The sequence below is a fragment of the Siphateles boraxobius genome, unplaced genomic scaffold, assembly GCF_051911475.1.
Source record: "Siphateles boraxobius isolate OS27281-9 unplaced genomic scaffold, OSU_SipBor_1 31, whole genome shotgun sequence".
NCBI classification, from domain to species: Eukaryota; Metazoa; Chordata; class Actinopteri; order Cypriniformes; family Leuciscidae; genus Siphateles; species Siphateles boraxobius.
The window spans coordinates 16,658,393-16,681,256 of record NW_027508931.1 but is presented as its reverse complement, the minus strand read 5'-3'; the positions used below and the strand labels follow the sequence as shown (position 1 = coordinate 16,681,256).

Here is a 22,864-nt window from a genome sequence, read left to right as displayed (position 1 = left end):
TTTGTGCAATAGGAAAGTGAACTTGGCCTTATTTTAAGCTGGAATTTTCCCTGGCCTTCCTTTATGTAAATAGTTTGATTTACGACTAAAAACACTTCAAATGATCATCTAAACAAATTTCCCATTTGGTAGAAAGCATTCGCCTAATACTAACATTTCCTAAACAATTAGGACGAGAAATGATTTAAATCTAATCCTTTTTCATTTATGAAGCATGCTTTATGCATAAACGTTATTGTGCACAATGCATAATGCACATGCAACCATGTAAAAAAAAGAAAAGAAAAAGATGCAATGGAAAAAACAGGAAATGTGCTGACACAGAGACTCTTCAAACCAATGATTGTGAGTGTTTTAAATGCTGTGTGTTTTTGTGCTCATGCTGCCTCCTTCTGGAGGACAAACTGAACATCAGGTGTCGTATTCAGTATTGTAAAGGTGCACTAAATCATTTTTTGTTCATGCTAATACAGCAATCCTTTGAGTTTATTCTGATCGTGTTCACATTGCAAGATTTTGGGAGTGAAAACCAGATTTAAATGTGAGAGAGAATGACATAAATCAGGGGTCTTCTACCAAAAACCACTTGTTGGATAGCCAGAAAATTCTGGGCCCTTATACATTAAATGCCATATTAATGTATTTACATACTTTTTTATCATGCTTGCATTGCCAATCCATTAAAATATTATATTAAGTAATACTATATATTATATAATTTTATAATAATATTATATATGATATAAAGTTGTACTAATTAATTTTTTTATGTGAGAGGGACAATCAATCATACATTCTGATGACATACCTTTGAAGGAAACCTAATTTTTACATTTGTAATACAGTATTTTACACAGGGTGTCCGCGGGGTCTTTAAAAGTATTAAAAGTTGATAAATCAATTTAGAGAAAATTAAGGCCCTTAAAAAGTATTTAAAAGTCTTAAATGCCACTTTCCAAGGTATTAAATTTTGTATTATCTTTTCGTTATGTATATTTGTCCATAAAGCATAAAGTTTGCCTGAATTTAAACATTGCGTCGGCGAATAGTGGGGTTCTGTGTAGTTTATATGGAATCCTGCTAGATATGACGTCATCTGTTACCGCGCTTCATGAGTCATGACTTACTGCTGCGTGATAGCGCATATGTCCCGTACGCACGGTTGTTAAACAACATCGTTGACTAATAGGGAAATTAAATATACGCAACAAGCTTAAGTTTCATCTTAAGGTTTTCTTTCAGTTGAAAACATTAAACAATATGTGTAAACAAAAAATTTAAAGAAGCATTTAAGATCAATCAGTACGAAAGGGGGAAAAACGCTAATAAAACAGACCGTTCCACTTATCGTACAGAACGAAGGTATACACTCGAGTCAACATAATATTTATCTTGTTTATATTTTTACAATATGAAAACAATAATATTCACATGCTCGAGTAGAAAACGCGCTGCCGCTGACAGACGTTGCTGTTTAGTTGTGCTATCTAACAATCAGTATATAAATGTAAGGTGTCGCCGATGTAATGGTTAAAACTTGATGTGGCGATGAGGTCTTAAATGTATGGAAGGGGTCTTGAAAAAGGTCTTAAAAGTTATTAAATTTAATTCCATGATTTCTGTATATACCCGGTTACAAAGCCCTGCAAATTACATGCAGACAATTTTGTTGCCACGAATTAAGAATTTGTTTCCATTACTTATTAATTTGTTTCCTCGTTTCAGTAAATCATGGCCACGTTGTACTAATTTGTTTCCTCGTAACTAAAACAAGGGAACAAATTAATTAAACAAGGTAATGAATTATTAATTCGTGCCCATGATATATATATATATTTTTGCCTGTATGTCATGTGCAGGGATTTTTCTTTAATGCATATTTAAAAAAATTTCACCAAATTAATCTGGTTTAACAAATGCAAAAGCAAACATTTTCAGTTACCAGAGCCATTTGTGAAACGCGTTGTTAGCAGGCATATTTGTCAATTTTATTATTTTTATTACAGTGGAAATTTAATTACCACACTATAATGTTTTTTTTCTTTCTGAATCCATTTCTGTTTGTCTCTGAATCTGTAGCTCAGAGGAGTGGAAGAGAGTCAGTAAGGGTGAGCGAGAGCGGTTGGGTGTGACCGTGGAGGATGATGGCGAGTTCTGGTGAGATTGATATCATGACAGGTTTTGCTGTGTTTCAGGACTTTGTGCATTAAAATTGTGAAGGACAATCCTTCACATCTGATCTGTTAAAGGAATATTCTGATCAAATCCAAATTAAAGGGATAGTTCACTCAAAAATGAAAATTCTGTCAGTATTTACTCCCCCTCATGTTGTTCCAACCCCGTAAGACCTTCGTTTATCTTCGGAACACGAATTAAGATATTTTTGATGAAATCTGAGAGCTGGATCACTCCTCCATACTAGTCCATAGGCTTCTTCAGGGATTGAAACTTTCCAGCGCCTAAAAGTTATTAAAGACATCGTTAAAATAGTCCAAGTGACTACAGTGGCTCAATCTTAAGTTTATCAAGCGACGAGAATACTTTATGTGCGCAAAAACAAACAAAAATAACGACTTTATTTCAACTATTCATTTCCTTCTCTATGGGCCTCTACTCAGTTAACGTAGTGTGATAGCGTAGAGCTAGGTCACACGTAGGCTCACTATTGGCCGACGCTGGTCATGTGTGTGATGCGTGTGACGTACAACAACAGAAGCTTACGCTATTTTACAAGTGAACTGACTCGAGGCCCACAGAGAAGGAAATGAATAGTTCAGGGAACAAGTGTCAATCCCTGAAGAAGCCTATGGACTAGTATGGAGGAGTGATCCAGCTCTCAGATTTCATCAAAAATATCTTAATTCGTGTTCCGAAGATAAACGAAGGTCTTACGGGGTTGGAACAACATGAGGGTGAGTAAATACTGACAGAATTTTCATTTTTGGGTGAACTAACCCTTTAAGCTCCATCTGTGACATGGTGTCGATTACCACAGAAAATCATTTAGCATCTTTCAGCTTGTCATCAGCTTAGCATCTTTCAGCAATGTGATGCTAGCCAATGGATAACATAAAAAACGGATGCTGTGTTCATTGCCGTTACTTTTTTTTTTTTTTTTTACGCGTTAAACTGAAAAAAATAATTGCATGTGTTAACACGTTAATTTTGCCTAAATTAAATTCATTTTATTTCCAAAATAGATAAGTTGATCTTTTCTGTGGTAATCGACCGCATGCTGTACTGCATATTGTTTAACTTTCATTTAAAGCTGAATTTGATGTATGTAAAGTATGCAATCAAGCCTTTTATTTTAGAATCATCTCGTGGACTCAAACTGAAACTCCTCAAAACTCTTCAGTATTGTCATTGTCTTGTTATTGATGATCTTTCTTTATCGTACTGATGTGTCTTAATCTTTCCTCTCTCAGGATGGATTTTGATGATTTCTGTAAGTGTTTCACAGACCTGATTCTGTGCCGCTTGATTAATACGTCGTGCTTGAGCATCCACAAGACCTGGGATGAGGAAGTGATCCGAGGCTCCTGGTGTAGCCACGACGACCCTTTAAGGAACCGATCTGGAGGCTGCGTTAACCACAGAGCCACGTTCCTCCAGAACCCACAGGTGCGACACTCATTCATAAGTGCGTGTTTGTGTTGTAGATGTGTCGTGTACTGAAGAGCGTCCCTGTGTTTTTCAGTACGTGTTTGACGTGACGAAGCCAGAGGATGAAGTTTTGATCTGCCTACAGCAGCAGGACAAGAGAACTCGATCCAAAGAAGGGAAAGGAGAGAATGTGGCCATCGGCTTTGATATCCAAAAAGTATGTCAAGTGTCCTTTATTCGTATAGCACTTTAAATACACATTATTTCAAAGCAGCTTTTCATAACAGTCATAAACAGGAAAAGAGCAGAATTAATGGCAAATTCAAAATCTGTCATAAAGCAACTCTAAAAAGACATTAGTGTCATCATTCAGGTTGAGTCAGTGCAATGTTGAATCTAATCAGTTCAATAACATTGTAAAGTTCATCAATTATGAAACGAGTTCAATTTAGCTATAAGCAGCTCTACAGAAGACTGTCATTATTCAAATCAAGTCTGTTCAATGGGTATTTTATGCACATTTTGGGATATTGCATAAAAAAATTCTGGATAGAAACACCAATATGCGCATACATTTTTTAAATGTGCATACAAAATGAATGTAATTGAAACACAATTACTGAATAAATCCCTCGATGCGCAAATTACTCAAAGGACTCAACAGAGGATGTGATTGGATAACTAGACTAATTAGCGGACCAATCGCACAGCATCTCAAATGTTGGTTTGGTCGTTCTGAAATGCATGAGTCAAAGTCTGTCATCAAAATGATTTGGTGTAATGACACCCCAGAAGCCTCTCACATGATTGCATTCCCAAAAACCAGACATCCAAACGCAAGATAACATGACAGAGTTTATAGCATTTCATCTGCGTGCTCTGAGACGCAAATAATTAATGATGTGCACACAGTGTACACAGCAACTTAAAAAAAATTGGTGGTGATTATGGGTAGGCCTACTATGATATTAGACTACATAGCCTATAATAAAAGATAATGAATTTCAAACCTGAACCAAACATATTTTTATTCAAAGATCAACAGTCTGTCATTAATCTTTAGTCTGCATGAGCTTATCAATGCATATCTAAATTCGCGCCTACGGTATCTTTGTAGAACTTAAAAAATAAACAAAATAGATGCTGCAGCCAATGAGCAGCCGGCGGGGGCTGGCTGCAGGACGGCTCCACGGACAGTTTTTAATATTTTATCAGACAATAACTATTCAAGATTTTGCTCTAGTAGAATTTTCGGGACAATTAGGGCCGGATTCGGGACAACAGCTAAGATTTCGGGACGTCTGGTCACCCTAGTTTTATGCAATATTCTAAATTTGCACATATGTTGAATTGGCAACTTTGGATGGAAACAAGGTTCAATTCATTCAATAACAGTATTGATGCTGCAAAATTAGTGTCATCATTCAGCTCAATTCAGTTTTCAAGTTTTGTTCTCACCCAAAAGTGTCAGTGCAGTTAAATCGATAATTTTACTGAATTCGAAGTGTCTTTAACAACTTTAACTAAGCAAGCCGAAAGGTGACATTGGCAAGGAACCTAAACTCCATCAGGTGACAGAAATTGTGAAAAAACGTTGTGAAAAAACGTACATATGCACACCTATTTGAGCGAGATGTGTTCTTTAATAGGTGGAGCTCAACCGGACGTACCGCATGCACAGTATTCAGAAGTCGGTGGGCAGCTCCATCTACATCAACTCCCGCTGCGTCTTTCTGCGCAAGGACCTGAAGGAGGGCCGCTATGTCATCATTCCCACGACCTTTGATCCCAACCTGCAGGGAGACTTCCTGTTGCGTATCTTCACGGATGTACCTTCCAACTCCAAGTAATGCGTAATATTTTGGACATAATTTTCTTTTTGCATTATGGATAGTGAATGTATCGATGAAGATCGTGTGGTTTTAAGGGAGCTGACCGTTGACGAGCCGCCCCAGACGTGTTGGACGGGGTGTTGTGGGTATCCAAAGCTGGTCACACAGGTGCACGTCCACAGAGCAGACGGACTCAAGGCTCAGGACTCGGATGGATGTAAGTCATGTCATGTTCTCTCTGGGTTTTTTTTTTATACAATACACCTTATAGAAATGCTCTGGATAACAGTTCTGATCAAATATGATAGTTCTGAACACATTCAAAATTTCAGCCAATTTTTGCCTTCTGCCTATTCAAATCAGGCATGTTCACGATACATGAAGAACGTCCAAGTTGTTTAAAATTGGAAAAAAAGGTCTTAGTTCAAAATGCATGTGCCATGTTTTTAAGAGTGCGTTATTTTTATTTTATTTATTATTATTCATATTTGTTATCATATGCACTTGACATTTTTACAGATTTAATAAAAAAAGCATTTTTCAAGCATGTTTGCTTCGAAGCACTTTTGTTATAACTACCAAGTAAAATAATCAAATATTTTTCTGATAACTGAAATGCATGTCACTGTATACTAGCATTCAAAGGTCTGTAAGATGTTTTAATGTTTTTTAAAGAAGTCTCTAATGCTCATCAAGCCTGCATTTATTTGATAAAAATACAGTAAAACTGTAATATTGTGAAATATTATTACAATTTTAAATAACTGTTTTCTATGTAATTTATATTTTCAATTGTAATTTATTTATGTGATGCAAAGCTGAATTTCCAGCATCATTACTCCAGTCTTCATATTTTTTGTGGTAACTGTGATATATTTTTTCAGAATTCTTTGATTAAATAGAAAGTTCAAAAGAACAGTTTTTTCTTTCAAAAAACATTTGATTGGAAGTGTACATGCTTTAATCTATCAAATTTATATTATTAGAAATACTTTTCTTGTATTTATGCGATTTTAATTTAACAAATCTTGAGATGCCATGAAATATTAAATTATCTGATATTTTAAGAAACTTTGAGACAGTCGTAAGACTCTACAGCTGTGTTCTCTGTGATGTCTTTTCCTGTTTCAGGATTTGCATGTCACATGACAACTTAATGCCAAACTACTTTTACTATATTTCTTTGAAAAATGTTTAGCTTTTTAATAAGACAGTTACCAACATGTGTATAGTTGAAAATATAAATAAATTGACCCAGTAGTTTAATGTTTTTGAATGGCTGAGTTTTCCTGTTGTTTCAGCGTCTGATCCGTACGTCATCATCAGCTGTGAGGGAGAGAAGGTTCGTTCTACGGTGCACAAAGACACACAGAGCCCAGACTTTGACGTGAAGGCTGTTTTCTACAGGAAGAAGCCGAAAGAGCCGATCTGCATTCAGGTGACTGTCTTTTAGCTGTTTCCATCCACAAAATTGGAATCTTGCATAAAACATTTGCAAATAAAGCACCGTTTCCATCCCATCGGTTTAAGAGAACAAAACTTCCTGGGAAATCGGAGCAAAATTTCTAATAAAAATGGAAGTCGCTGCAATCGGGAAAGCCACTGTGGCTTTTTTTCCCTATACATCATAAATACGCAATAAATGCTATAGGGCATTTTATTAATTAGTAATTAGGGTAGTAATTAACACAGAATATCCGAAGCTTCGGAGGGAAATAAAAAAAAAAAGATAATAAACGAGGCTCAAACATCCATTTCGTAACAGACACGCGTGTTTATTTGAGCATAAACCCAATCAATGAAATTATTATTTCGATCATTCATCGTCAATGAAACAATTAACACACTAAAGCATGTAAAGCTGTGAAATAAATATCAGTAAATAATGGTAACTTAAATAATATAATAAAGTTAAATATTTAAAAAAGCTTAAATTAATGGGCTCACGTACAACTCTTTCGTCGTGAATCCAAATGTTACCATGGCTGCGATGTAATATTTAATTGCTAACCTATTTTTTATTTTGTAAACAAAGCTTTGTGCTTCACTCGTGTCATAATATTCATGTAAAACGGTTAAACAGCATTTACATACAAAAAAATGTGTTTTGGCGGACCACCGCCGGTGCTACTCAGCCACTGCTATATAATAATAATAATAATATTAATAATAATATAATATAATAATAAACTTTAGCATATCAAAGCGCTTCACAAGAATAGAAACATGATCAAACATACAATTATACAAACAATGCATTAATGACAGAAAAAAATGAAATACCAAATAAAAACATATTATGAAATGTTCAATTAATAATAATGTGAAAGTGACACGTGATGGCCAAGTATGGTAACCCATACTTGGACTTTGACCTCTGCATTTAACCCATCCAAGTAAGTGCACACACATTAGGAGCAGTGTAGTGAGTAGTGAACGCACACACACACTGCAAACTACACACACCCGGAGCAGCGGGCAGCTTTGAGTGGCGCCCGGGGAGCGATTGGGGGGTTAGGTGCCTTGCTCAAGGACACCTCAGTCATATTCCTGCCGGTACTGGAATCGAACCAGCACCCTTTGGGTTACCAGTCCAACTCTGTTACCATTAGGTCATGACTGCCCCTTTGGCAATTATGACCAATTATGTAAAAGCAACCCTAAACAAATAAGTTTTAAGGGATGATCTAAGGGATTCAGCTTTCCTAATCTCAGCTGGCAGGGAATTCCAACGTTTCGCAGCATTCGAAGAAAAAGCCCCATCACCCATGAATTTTAAATGAGTACGCGGAACAATTAAAAGGCCAGCTTCCGAGGAGTGGAGATCATGTGCTGGAGTGTGAGGGGTTAAAAGCTCAGAGAGATAATGAGGTGCAAGTCCATGCAAAGCCTTATAGGTAAGCGTAAGAATTTTAAAATCAACACTGAATCTGACAGGGAGCCAGTGTAAAGATTCCAATACAAGATTGATGTGATCCCTTTTCCTGTTTCCCGAAACAAAACTAGTTTGTTAAGGGTAGCTTTTGAAACCCCGGCCAGCAAAGCATTGCCGTAATCAATGCGAGAAAATACAAAGATGTTAATTAACTTTCCAGCCACCGGGAGTGACAACATGGGACGCAATCTGGCTATATTTTTTTAGAGGAAAAAATGATGTCTTGACAGTGCTCTGAACACGAGGAACAAATGTTAAATTAGTATCAAATATCACCCCAAATTTTTAAATTTTGTTTGAAATTGAAGTGTAGAACCACTGCGGTGGTGCGGTTGTCAAGTTTACCGGCACAGCCCTAAATAACGAGTGAAAAAAGTCTTATACATTTTATTTCTATTATTCTATTTTCCACAATTTCAAAGCAACGCAGCTTAACCCAAAATACAAGCTCATGCACTTGTACGCTCTAGACAGAGAATACTTCAGTTGCAGGGAACACTTTAGTAGGCTAAGAAGAAGCAAATATATTTATTAAGTATAACGAGGTTGGGTTCCTTCAACTGTCCATTCTAATAAAGACGGCTAGGCTATATAAGATAATTGTAAAAAGAGTATTGTATTTCGCCAGATTTTATAGTGTAAACATTGAAGCGCCAAAAAACCAAAACGAATATTCAAATCCCAAAATTGAAAATCGAATACCAACCCACCGAGCGAATATTGGAATATTCGGGTCCAGCTTTAAAATGCTCTCATGTTCTATTGTTTACATGCCTGATGTTTGGGAATGCAGTCGTGTAAGACCGTTCTGGGAGAAAATTAAACCAAATCATTTTGATGACAGACTCCCGAGCATTTCAGAACAACCAATTCAACATTTGAGATGCTGTGCAATGCGATTGGTCCGCTGGTTAGAACAGTTATCCAATCACATCCTCTATTGAGGCAACGTTGCGCGAGTTATTTGTTTCGCATCAAGGGATTTATTCGGTAGTCATGTTTCCATCATATTTTATGCGCATGTCGTCTTATTGTATAAAAAGTTTATCTGCCTCAATGGAGCCCATACATTTTTACAATTTATGTGTATCTTGGCGTATCCCAAAATTCACATAAAAATAGATGGATGGAAACATAACTATTGTCATGATGAATGGATTTCGTCGTGTCCCACATCCCCCCCGCCCCCCGGAAATCTGCCTGTTATTCTCAACTTTTTGTTTACATTTCTGTTGTGTCTATCAGATCTACAACAAGAACTTTCTGAAGGACTCGTTCATGGGTCAGGCGACCTTGAGCGGTGACCTGTCTGACCTGCAGCAGCTTCACACCCTTCACCTGCGGGACAAAGGGAACCGGCAGAACAATGACCTCTCGGGTCACGTCTCGGTGAGCCTCAGTACCAGCGACGTCCTGACCAACATCTGACGTCACTCACGTCACGCTGTTCCTGTACTTTATGTGGTGTATTAATTATATATTTACATAGTCATTTTTTTCTTTTGGGAATGTTTCTTGGAAGCAAAATGTACTTGTTTACAAGCACTTTTTACACCTTAAAGCTGTCATTTCCTGCATTTAAGTGCTTCCTATTGTGTTTGTCTTGGAAATGTATATATCGGATATTATAGGACATGCATCTATCACTATATGAAATAGCATGCTGTATATGCATTTATCTAATACCTCTCGTCACTATTCAGGTAAAGTAGTGCAGATATGGATGTTAACATAATTTGGCCAAAAAAATCAGTAATGGAAGGTTTATTCTCTGTTTACACTAAATGATTAAATATGGAGGGCATTCCTTTTATGTATTTTTCTCCTTTAAATATTTGCCATAATCTAGTGTTGATTTTATGAACCTGTGCCAAGTTTGTCAAGCTTTTGTGAAATGATACATTTCTCCAAATTATGTAGTGTTTTATCAGGTGTTTTCATGTGTTTACCAGAATCCAGGATTCATTTGTTTAACATGGTCTTCGAAGTGAAGGTATTAGACAGACGTGTGAAAATGTCCTTGTTTTCTATAAATATTGTTTACTATATGATATGTTATCCACCCCTTGAGAGGTTATTATCTACACAGTGTAAAGACCAATTATAGCCACCAGGTGTCAGTATGTTATCAGAAAGTGAGAAGCACGTCACTCAGGTTGTGGGTTTTTTCCCTTTTTTTATTAATTGTCTTTCAAATGGTAACATGCAAAACTAATGTACTTGTGTTTTTAAAAATATATATATATATTTATTATACATTATATAAATATTTAGATTTGTTCATTTTCTACCTCTTCACACACTAATGATAGTCATAAACAAACTAAAAACTAAATACATTTTATGTCATCATAAAGCCAAATTCAAAACTTAACCTCTGTTTTTTTCCCCCCTTTGATACAAAATGTTTTTTTTTTACATCTGTGCCATTTTACAAACACTATGAATTATTTTAATTTCATGTCTTACAATTTCTTTCTGTGCAGTGCCTGTTGTTTACAGATGAATAGATGTGCCTTATCAGAACGGGTAAAATAGCCAAAGAAATCTTGATCATATTCTGTGAAAATTTTAGTTTGTTTTTTCTATATTTTGACTGTTTTTCTCACTATTTGACTAAAGGAAATAAAGTTCAATTGAATGTTCAGCTATTTGCCTGTAATTCTCTTTCTTGCACAAGTTTTGAACAGGGTTCCCATGATCATGTAAAACATGGATATATATATATATATATATATATATATATATATATATATATATATATATATATATTAGACTTTCAGCTGTTTGCAGTGAACAAATCAAACAAAAGTAATTGAAATAGCTGTGGTTTCCCCAAATTCAACTGAAAATGCAACTTTTAATGACTTCTGCTGTCTCAATTTTTCAACACCTTAATTGCAAACATCTTTAATAGTAGAACAGCCTTTTACTGTCATGACCTGCTTCAAACGAGATGTATAACCAGACACCAGCTTCTGGCAGCGTTTCTGAGGAATCTTAGCCCGTTCCTCATGAGCAATGGCCTCCAGTTCAGTAATATTCATGGGTTTGCGTGCTGCAACCACCTTCAAATCCCACCAGAGATTTTCTATGGGTTCAGGTGACTGTGACCACTGCAGAATATTCAGGACTTCTTCTGAAACCAAGCCGTGGTAGAATTTGAGGTATGTTTGGGATCATTGTCCTGTTGGAAGGTCCAATGACTCCCCAAGCTTCAGCTTGCTCACTGACATCATGCCATTTTCTCCTAATACTTCCTGATACTTCAATATTTCCTGATACTTCAATAAATCCATCTTGCCTTCCACCCTTGGCAGGTTTCCAGTGCTAGAGGATGCAAAGCAGCCCCAGAGCATCACCGAGCACTACCATGCTTAACTGGCAGTCAAACGTGACACTCAACAAACCTAAACAGTTCAGATATTTCATGTGTTCTAGCTTAAACACACCTGGTGCAACTAATGAAGCCATTGATTAGTTACATCAGGTGTGCTTGAGATAACACCTGTTTTGCAGATGTGTGCTGTTGTGAGGGATTCTATTCAGGGGGGTGAATAATTTTGAGACTGCAGAAGTCATTAAAAGTTGCATTTTCAGTTGAATTAATTGAAACCACTTGAAACATTTGTGTTGAGCTATTTCAATTACTTGTGTTTGAGTTGTTCATTGCAAACAGCTGAAAGTCTGTAATATATATATATATATATATATATATATATATATATATATATATATATATATATATATATATATATATATATAATTCATTTTAAATTAATAATAATTCATAAAAGTTAGTTCAAACCTACCTTAATTTGTACTGTATATACACTTCCATTCAAAAGTGTGGAATAATTAAGGTATTTAATGATTTCTGAAGGATCACGTGACACTGAAGACTGGAGAAATGATGCTGAAAATTCAGGAATAAATGACAGTATTGTATTTACAGTACATACAATGTATTTACAGTATTTTTATTAAATAAATGTTATATAATATAACGCCTTTTTAAGATAGTAATGAATATGGCAGAGTTGCACAAAAAATGCATGCACATCTCAGATAGCACAAAAAGGCTTAGAGGCGTCCTAGAAAATCGACTTGTCATCTCCAGGCTTCATTGCAGTAAACCTCAGATCTCAAATCAAATGGCCCGGAAAGCAGTGACCTTTTCATCAATAATACAGTTAGAGGCTACTAAAATACTGACTGTTCATTTACATTGAGAGTTTGATTGTTGGACGTGTTTTTATTTAGTGTATTGTATTTTTATTTATTTATCTCTTGCATGTTTAGAGAATGTTTTGTATTGCGTGTGTGTGTGTGTGTGTGTGTGTGTCTAACTTCTCGTAACTCGTGAGCCGCCTGCCCTGCTCCCTCCTGTCACTCATGCTGTGTCTGCCCTGACTCCTCCCTCCCCGTGAAGATCAGTGACCGTGAAGGAGAGGACTGGAGAGTGTCGTTAAACCTATGCGTTAAACCCATAGTCATCCTCATACTGTAGCTACAGCAGTGGAGGCAGGTGTCACACTCCGAAGACGACACACAGGCCTGTGCTCTTCTTCATTCAGAATCGTTCTTCATCTCGTCTGACGCACCTGTGGAAGTCTGGAAACACACAGAACAAAGTCTTTCCTGCGTTGTGGTGAGTGACCAGTGCTTGGTCCTTCATGTAAGTTTAAATCTTATTACTGAAAGCATTTACTAACCTTTCATTTCACTTTGTTTGTTTGTTTATTCATTTATTCATTACATGTATATCCCGTGTACAGTTAGTTGTTAGTGCTGCTATACCTGTTTATGGATGTATATCAGTAAATCTGTAAATAGCACGATGGAGTAATTTACATTTAATAATGTCCAGCTATGTTTTTATTTTATTTTTATTTTTGTACAAAAAAAAATTATTACCAAAGCATTCTGAAACCTACTATCACAGCCTTTACAGTATATCAGATGTGTTTCTTAGATTTATAGAGATGACTGCACGCAGTGAAATTGGAGTATTTTGTCTGATGTATGCTAAATTACAGTGTCTTCTCAATGACGAGACACAGATTCGATGGTGGTTTGCACATTTTTTCTTGCTTTTCAGCATTTCGTTTATCCTCTGGCTTGTCAGAATTTGCTCACCAGTTCATTTTTTTTTGCCAAAAAATGACAGCAACACCTAATTAATAAATTATGCATTGATATTTGAAGCCAGTACAATTTAAGGAACCTGTCATAAGAAATCCACTGTTTGCAGTGTGAATACAGGGTGTAGAGTGTCTGTGAAACCTCTAACTTGCTACATTACCAGTGAAAGATAAATCTAATGATCAGCTGTGGGTTTAAAATAGTCCTTTATTGGTATTTGGGGCGTTAAGATTTTTCCTTGGCCGCTTGAATCCGTCCTGTCATTAGTCAGAATAGGAATCAGATCGGCACCCTGGGGATTTTGGACTAAGAAGTTCTTAAATTGGCCTGATCCAAATCATGTTTAAAACATATCCTGTACACGAAACAAGAAGGCCTCCATCTCAGTAGTGTTTTTTAATGCTAATTACAGTAAAGTTTATTTTACATTGAGTTTTTAACATGTTTTTCTTTTAGATTTTTATTTATATATTCAACAGCAGTTAAATGCAGACAGCTTTTATATCTGAAGGTTACCGTTGGAAATGATTAATTGATTAGTCAATTGGATTTGGGTTGATAAATTGGTTTAGACGGCCTCATCGTGGTTTTAATGGATGCATAACACAACCCTGATGTAATCAGAGAAGAACCTTTAAGGAAGTTCAAATGCTTAGAAAGTATAGACACCCCTCCATTTTTTTCTAGTTCAAGTCTAAAATTATTTTATTTATAAAATCAAACTTATTCACTTATTATTTAATTTATTAGAATTTGAATGGTATGATATTCTTATGCTATTCTATGTTTTCATGTAAATTCCGGGTTGCATGAATATGATCATCACCATGATATTTGATATCGCCACAGTACTTTTTGTAAGGGAAATGAAAAGAAATGTGTGGTGGCTCTTCAACAGACCCAGTCCCGTATTTATTAGTGTGTTTAACCTCTCTCCCGTGCATCCAGAGTGTGCCGTCTTTATTCCCAGACGTCAGCTGGTTTAATTAGACATTAAAATATTAATGTCCATGTGAATGCAGCTCTATTCAGCAACACTTATCCTGTTCGCCCCTGCGTGTCCAGCCCAGATTAACCAGCAAGACTTACAGGAACTACACCAGAGTCTGGACCAGAGTTACATAAAACATTTTAGATAGATAGATAGGTAGATAGATAGATAGATAGATAGATAGATAGATAGATAGATAGATAGATAGATAGATAGATAGATAGATAGATAGATAGATAGATAGTCTTGGTATAGATGGCATGAAGAGATCATGTTTATCAGGAGGTCATAGGTCAGCTGTTGTCAAAGAGAAGTTAAATAGAAGAAATGTGAGGCAGGTCATCCACGGCTGAATAATTTAGCATGAGAATGTTTACAGCTGCTATTGTCTTGTTTGTTTTACCTTTTTTTCTTTTTTCTACACTTTAATTTACTGCTCTTGCTTTTGATACGGTTATTTTTTGTTTCTGTTCACCTGGTTCTTAAAGCAATAAGTAAAAAAAAAACAAGGTAAATAAAAGTCAAATAATCGTTGTACAAATCGAGTAAACAAATGAAATGAAGCAATGGTGTAAAATGAAATGAAGCAATGGTGTAAAATGAAATGAAGCAATGGTGTAAAATTAATTTTAAAGAGAGTTTTAATGAGTTTCTCAGGTCAAGTGACAGATAATCTGAATCGAATGCTCTGTGCTTCACTTTGTGTTTGTTGGTACAGTATTATGATGATGCACTTCAAAAGAAAGTTTGCAGATGTGTATTTCATGATTATGTTAACAGTCTATAATAAGCACACTGTATGAGTGTTTTGGGTAGCACTAATCTTGATGTGTGGCTCTTTCTCAGGGTCTCGTGTGGTGTCGTCTGATGTCCAGGAGGAAACACCAACAGCACAGTCATGGTCATTCTACAGCAGGTACACAAACACTTCTGTGGAAGTCTCTGGACCGAAAATGTGACATGAGACATGAAGTAATTTAACGCCGTGTCTCATGACAGTTTGCAGACTCTGCTCAAGCTGTGTGCGTTCATGTGTTTTCAAAGAGGCGTAGCTTTAGAGAGCGCTTTAAAAAGAGGGTGGGATCTCATGCTTTCCAAGCTTGCTTTAGCTAGTGCCATGCTGGCAGTGGTGTCAAGTATTTGAGTAAATGTAATTAGTTACTGTACTTAAGTATCTTTTTGGCTATTTGTAGCTTTACTGAATATCATAGATATAAGCAACTTTTACTTTCTACTCTCTTACATTTTTGAATAAGTACTCTTTATTCCAATATATTTGTGATGAGTAATGCAACTGCTGAATTCGGAACCACATACTAACATACTACTCTTACTATCTTTGCCAAATAAAGATATGGGGAAAATAGTAAGATTAATATGGTAGTATGCGGTTCCGAATTCAGCAAATTACTCCTTACGTTTTGCATGGCACCATAACCTTTTCTGCAGTTTTATTTCTGCTACAAAACAAGCAATATCGCCATCTCCAGGGCATTGAAGGTACTATATCATATTTACTCGCTTACTCACCTAAACTAGTCAACAAGGCTATTTTACACAAATGCGAGTGCATTAGCAGGTAGTTTTTGAATCGCAGGTATTTCATAAATGAGATGAGGACATAGCTGGAGCCGTTGAGGAGGCCGAAACCAAGTAGGCTTTGAATATTTCATTTTACTTAACATTATTTGATTTATCCATTATATTGAAGAGACCTTGAAGAGATTTTGGTTAACTTGTGTCTGTTTTGAACACTTGAGCTTAACTGAACCGGACTGTTTGTAGACGTTTAAGAGACTGTTGTGTCGTCCCTTGATATATTGGAGTTTTGAAGTGTTTCGGTTTTATTTTGATTTTAGAAAATAAGCTACCTCACAAATCAGCCGTTTCTTGTTTTTCACTGGTGTGTCTCTTTGGTTTTTGAGGACTAGTGCGTCTCTGAGCCTACATTCAGTATGAGTAAAAATACTTAAGTTCATAAAACCAGATACTCTAAGACGTCTACTCAAGTAATATTGGAATTGGTGGTTTGTAACTTGTAATGCTGTAACACTGTAACGTATCTGGGTTTCACTTTATTTTGATGGTCCCTTTAACACATTCGGTTGACTATAAGTAAAGTTGCACCTACATGTCAACTAACTTAAACATTAGAGTATTAGTAGACTGGCAGGGTTAGGGTTAGAATGTACTTGTAAAGTTACTTATATTCAGTAGAATATCTCTTGGAGGACCATCAAAATAAAGAGTTAGCAGATATTAAACAGACAGTTTACTAATACTCCAATGACTGCTAGTTGACATATCGTTGCAAAGTTACTTATAGTCAACAGAAGGTTCAAAAGGGACCATCAAAATAAAGTGTTACCGCTTTTACTCAAGTGAGGTTTTCAGGTACTCTTTACACCTCTGCTTGCTGCCTGTGAATGTGTTTTGTTCTTTGGTGCCTGTAGAGGTCAGTTGGGAACATCACTGGTTTGACATTGAGACACATGTAAACACGCGGTCCAGAAATAAAGCTGCTTCCGTGGAGCGGAGAACGTAAATGCTGTTAACTAATTATCTTTAATCTGATCAGGGTCTCAGTACCACATACGCTACCCCTGCCCTCAGTAATGTATTGTTCTTTCAGCGTGTTGTGTATTTAGCTTTCTGCTGTTTGTCTCGTTTATTTCTTGATTAGTGCTGCTCGGATTAAAGAAGTTGTTTGCATGTCTGGATTCTTGAGTTAAGACTGTTGTTTTCCACAATGTTCTAAAGACCATCTAATTTTGTGATAAATGACAGATTATGTTCTCAGTTCAACGCCTGAATCTCATTACCAGTGCTCATTACCAGCAGAAAGCTGTACAAAACAGTGATGTAGGCAAGTCTGGGGCTAGTTGTCACACTTTTTACTGCAATGAATTCTTCTCAGAGTTGGCTTGTTTGTGAAGGTCAGGTTCTGTATAAACACAAATAAGGACCACTGATAAGGACCAGTACTAAAACAAAGAAAAAGAAACATTCACCCCATAGCAGGGCATTTTGTACGTTGTCACCATATGCTGTTTATTAAAGCTAAAAAATATATATATATATATATATATATAATGTATTATTGACTAATTAATTGCTTTTCCGCTAAATTGAAACAGTAAAAACGATTCATTAAACATGAAAAAATGAAAAAGGTAAATACATTTCTGTCATGACAACTCTCGGATTGTTTATGGATATGACAATGTTAATATGTTTGGTGTTGGCAGAATAGATCTCACTTTCTTTGTACTGCACGATTTTCAAAGTAGTCGGGTCACTGTTCTTTACACACTGCGTGATTATCTGGGGTAGCATTCAGTCGCTGCTGTGTTCACAACTTCACACTGCACGATGGATGGGCGACAGGAGGTTTCACGCTGCGTGACTTTACAAAAGAAAGAATCGCCAACGACTTCTGTCTGGTCCGCAACCTACGTTTCACAACCAAACACGCGAGAAGTGATCAGGAAATAACGCAAGATCACGTGTGCGTGAGACCAAATTGTTATTAAAAATGATAGCTTGCAAGAAGATTTGCGGCTAAAATGAGAGAAAAAAACAGATTATGCAGGAGGAAATGGTTGGGGAGACGAGGGGAGCAAAGATTGTGTGTTCTGCAAAGAGAGTTGGGGGTAAGTAAATCATTTTGCAATGTGCTGCTGTTGCTGCTGGTCAAGCAAATGTTTGTGCTTTGTTTCTGTTTGATATAATTGTAAATATATCTATTAATACTAATATTGGGGTCTATAACTCCTCCCAGAACATCCCGCTGCCCTGTATCTTGCTCTCTCATTGGCTGTAGAGCATCGCAGACGTAGTTTTCAGTCAGAACAGAACACATTCACACAGCAGCATTTTGAATTGCCGACAGGTCCAGATATTTAGCATGCCAAATATCTCACGAGCGTCAACGACTTCTCTCAGATCGCGTCTTTGATAATTCACACTGCGTGATTTGGCTATGATTTCGGGCATTTGTCGGCAATCTCCCAAAACCTGTCGGCGAGCGAAAAACTCGCCATAAGACATGCCTTGTCTTTGGTATATGTTATAATATAGCATACATGAATTACCCGTAGCAGATCTATACAGGTGGAGCTGGGGAAGGTGGAGGGTTTCTGCAAGCACGCTGAAACTGCTATAGCAAAGCTGACCAAGTATTTGAAGGTTGATCAGCAAGCTCATTGGTTACTGATACAGCAGGAACCAATCAGTTGTGCCCTATAGAGAATGGTGTGATTGCAAGCAGATTGAGTGAAGGACCTATCAGCCTGTGCCATCTAGAGTTTCATGAAAGAACTTTGTATAAATTGATGTTTTCACTAATCGTCAATTGTTGTGGCTAGCAGAAATTACAAAATATAAAACAAATGTGACAACTTGCCCTATCTGACATTTGTGAAAAGATTATAAAATTAGTAAATAGTGACTCTTCACTTATTATATGTCAGTGTTTTTTGTTTTTTTATCACAGCTTATACAAAAATGTTAATGGATATTTTGACTATTCAATTTTACTTATAGACCTTGTAGATATGTGTGACAACTAGCCCCAGTCTTACAATTTTTAATTATTTACAAGTCTCATAATTACTTACAATATGTTTGTGCAAATACGGAGAGTTAAATGTTTGGTTTGCGCTATACACAATACTTTGACATCTACAGATCTCTGTCTCTGTACTACAACTGTAGTAACAAGGGTTATTGTTGCAGGGTTATTGTCGGTTCTTTTAGAAACATGCTGGTCCATTGGCTCTATATGTCTGTAGGATCTGCCAGTGCAGTGGAAACCTCATGAACACAGAACACAGAACTCATCTCATCTGCCTTTCTGTGTCTCTAATCACTGCTGACAGGACCTCATTTTTAGGACAAGAAAGTGGTCATTCATGGGCTGACAAATTCACAGGGGTACGAGGGAATCTCTCCCCTCTGTCTGTCACAGTGGAACGGATGGTTGCAGTGATATGTCACCTTAAAGAACACAGACTGAAACGCAGGGTTAGTGGTCAGCGGGTGCCGTAACAGGACACTAGTTTGGAATGGGGTTGCAATGGAGATGAAGGGGGCTAAAGCACAGGAAAGGGACGTGAGAACACACAGACTGAGTTACAAGTATCTCACATTAATACAGGTAAGGCTGGGGATTAAAGGCGGTAATGGTTTAGTTGCAAATATGACTTTTAATAGCATAAACAAGAGATGCCACATATTTATTATTTTTATAAAAGTGGGATTGACTGTCAGTGAGAAATCATAAAAGGTGAATCTCATGGAGAGCATTACCAATTTATCCCACAATTTCAGGGGAATAAAATAATAAATTATATTTTGAAGACTTCTTATATCATAATATAATGACAGTTACTCTAAATAAAAACTTTATTCATCCGTAGTACTGCCTTTATATTGTTTATTTTAAAAATCATGTAATTTAAACAATATAATCTAATGAGCATTATCACTAAAATTAAGGAGGAAAAAACTCAAAGGCATATTTTTCACCTAAATTCTCAATGAAAATAATGTCAAAATGCACAAAATATTTGTTTTGTTTTTCAACTGATATTTTTCTTTCGATTTTGGGCTTGTGTTCTTGACAATCTTTGTGACTGTATGATTCACCCTACATGAATTTCATGGAGCAACACCATATTTTTACCATATGATATTTTAGTATTATTTATATATTATTATAGTGTTCATTCATATTTTACATATTTTATAGTTTTTATTTATATATATTAGTTTTCATTTTGTTGGTTTTCATTTCATGGTTTCATATAATTATTTTCTTTTTTTTCTTTAGAAAAAAATCTATTTAGCTTTAATTTATTTTTATTTCAGTTTGAGTAACTTTAGTATTTCAATTTTATTTCATAAAATATATTTAATTCTTCTAAGTTTGTTTTTTATTTATGTTATTTTCTTATTTCAGCTTTATTTAAAGTAAAAATGTAAATGAATCAAAACCATGTTTAATAGTTTTAGTTAACAATAACAACACTGATTTTTACAATCTTTTTCTGGCTCTTAATTAATTAGCATTGATTATTGAATGCATTCCAATCTGAGGTAGGCCTACGAACATTCCAGTCTTTTAAAGGTGCCCTAAGCGATGTTGGGTGACGTCACTTCTTGTTGACGTTCGAAGTATTGTCAAACAAAACGGAGGCTAGCTAGACCCTCCCTCCTCCTCATCCGTGCACTAACCCCCCAAGCGCCACCGCCAAATCCTTCTTGTCGGTTATTGGCTGGAACAGTTTGTTATGTTTCATGGTGCGGGTTAGCCCAGTTTGTTTTTGTTGCCGTTTTTGGAGCCTGGGGTGTCTGCAGAGACCGCGTTTTTTTACAGTGTGTTCAGGGGACAGGCAGCTAGCGGATAGTGAGGAGATTTTTGCTGTATGTGACAAAAAAATGTTTTGGCCTTAAAAACGTGTGAGATCGCTTAGAGCACCTTTGAGTGCCCATCCAATGACATCAATATGTGCTTTACATCTACACTGGTTTACAGTAACAGCTTATGAGGAGAGCGTTTTATGGTTTAAATGCAAAGGTAGTTTAATTGTTTAGGCATGTCTTATGAATATTAAGCTGTAATGTCACAGTTAGGCAATGACACTGTGCACTGAGGCGGAACATTTAGCAGCATTTTAATGGTGGTTGCAGTGAAACACCAGCTGTCCTTTAGAACATAAATTATCCTTGTTTGTTTGACCTTTGCCTAATTTTATCATCTAAATGCTAATTAATACCAATCAGACCAAATTTTAAACTGAATGCCAAGACCCAGATGATTTACTGTCATTTTTCGTGTTTGCCAAGTCAAGCATTTATTCCTGCTCTTGTTCTGGGGTTAGCGGTTTAAAGTTCTTTTTTTCTCAAAAGTTAACCAAAGACTTATGGGACATGCTAACAAGTTTGGCATTGCCTGACAATGCTTAGGAAATATGAAAATCTAGACTTTATAATGCGTTGAATGAATATACTCAATTCTAAATGTTTTTAACTCCTCACAAATTCAAAATGCTTTCCTTTTTGCAAAGCATTATGCATGCAAAAATAAAACGTATGACCAGTTGTTGCCAAGAGGGGGCGATCTTACGTGTAGATATGAGCTCACAATGAACTCGATGGGTTTTTGGTTAACATTAAGAAACTGATGCTCCTAGGCTTTGTTTATTGTTTGTGCTCTCGTTCACTAATGTATTTCAGATTAGGTTTCAGAGTGTTTTACGACACACATCCTTTACACCTATTGTAGTAACTGTAGTACCGCCGCATTATTGTTTGTCGGGATAATGCATGATCTTCTAACTAACACAAACGTCATTCGTCTTGTTACTGAACGTCGTGCTGATCGTTTGCACTTGCTGAATAATTTACCTGCGCTGCTGCAGTCTCACACCCGTACGGCTATAAATGTTCACTATCATGTTTTCATCTCATTTGAACTGGATCATAACCCAATAGTTCAGTAGAAGAAGTAGCAGGGATATTTCATTAGAGGTCCAGTTTCTAAATGTTCCAATGACCGAGCTTTGTTTCAGGAGTTGGTATGTTGTGCACCTCATATAGTGCAATATTTTTTCAATACCTTAAATGTCATAAATAATAAATTCCAGTCAAAATAATCTATAAAAACTTGCTTTGTCCATTAGAAAATCACAAATGATTAAAAAAGACCTTTATAGTAAAAGTTTGAAAATCTTGTTGCATTAGGCCTATGTGAACTCGATTGGACAAACAGAAATCATTCAGCCAATTCATTATTTTCGGTGAATGTAAGCATTCAAAGGTCTGTGGTCGGTAAGCTTTTTGATGTTTTTAAAATAAGTCTATATTCACGAAGACTGCATTTATTTGAGCAGAAATACAGTATAATTCTGAAATATATTGATATCATAATTTAAATGTATAATTGTAATCTTAAAATGTAGGCACATGATCCTTCAGAAATCATTCCGGTAACACTTTGCAATAAGGTTCATTAGTTAACATTAGTTAAAACTACCTTATGGTAACATGAACTAAGAATGAACTATATTTCTTTAGCATTTATTAATTTTAGTTAATGCAAATTTCAACATTTACTAATACGTCATTAAAACAAAAGGTTGTATTTGTTAACATCTGTGAACAAAAAATGAACAGCTGTGTTTTTATTAACTAACATTAACAAATATTAATAAATACGGTAACAAATGCATTGGTCATCGTTAGTTTTAAGTACATCAACGAATTTTAACTAATGAACCTTATTGTAGTGTTACCATCATTATAGGCTGGTTTGCTGCTCAAGAGGCATTTCTTATGTTGAAAACAGTTGTG

At 36.0% G+C, this 22,864-nt stretch overlaps 2 protein-coding genes across 2 annotated transcripts in view; one reads left to right on the top strand and one right to left on the bottom strand.

The window, feature by feature from the left end:
• The window catches only part of capn5a (calpain 5a), a 29,282-nt gene extending 19,160 nt beyond the window's left edge, over positions 1-10,122 (top strand). The window contains exons 7-13 of the mRNA XM_077193926.1: positions 2,080-2,157; positions 3,429-3,624; positions 3,701-3,823; positions 5,256-5,452; positions 5,534-5,655; positions 6,740-6,876; positions 9,619-10,122. Coding sequence (XP_077050041.1) covers positions 2,080-2,157; positions 3,429-3,624; positions 3,701-3,823; positions 5,256-5,452; positions 5,534-5,655; positions 6,740-6,876; positions 9,619-9,801 — 1,036 coding nt within the window. The 3' untranslated portion in view covers positions 9,802-10,122. The remainder of the gene's footprint in view (positions 1-2,079; positions 2,158-3,428; positions 3,625-3,700; positions 3,824-5,255; positions 5,453-5,533; positions 5,656-6,739; positions 6,877-9,618) is intronic.
• Positions 1-22,864, bottom strand: part of LOC143696984 (uncharacterized) — a 118,773-nt gene that overhangs the window by 22,906 nt on the left and 73,003 nt on the right. The window lies entirely within an intron of this gene.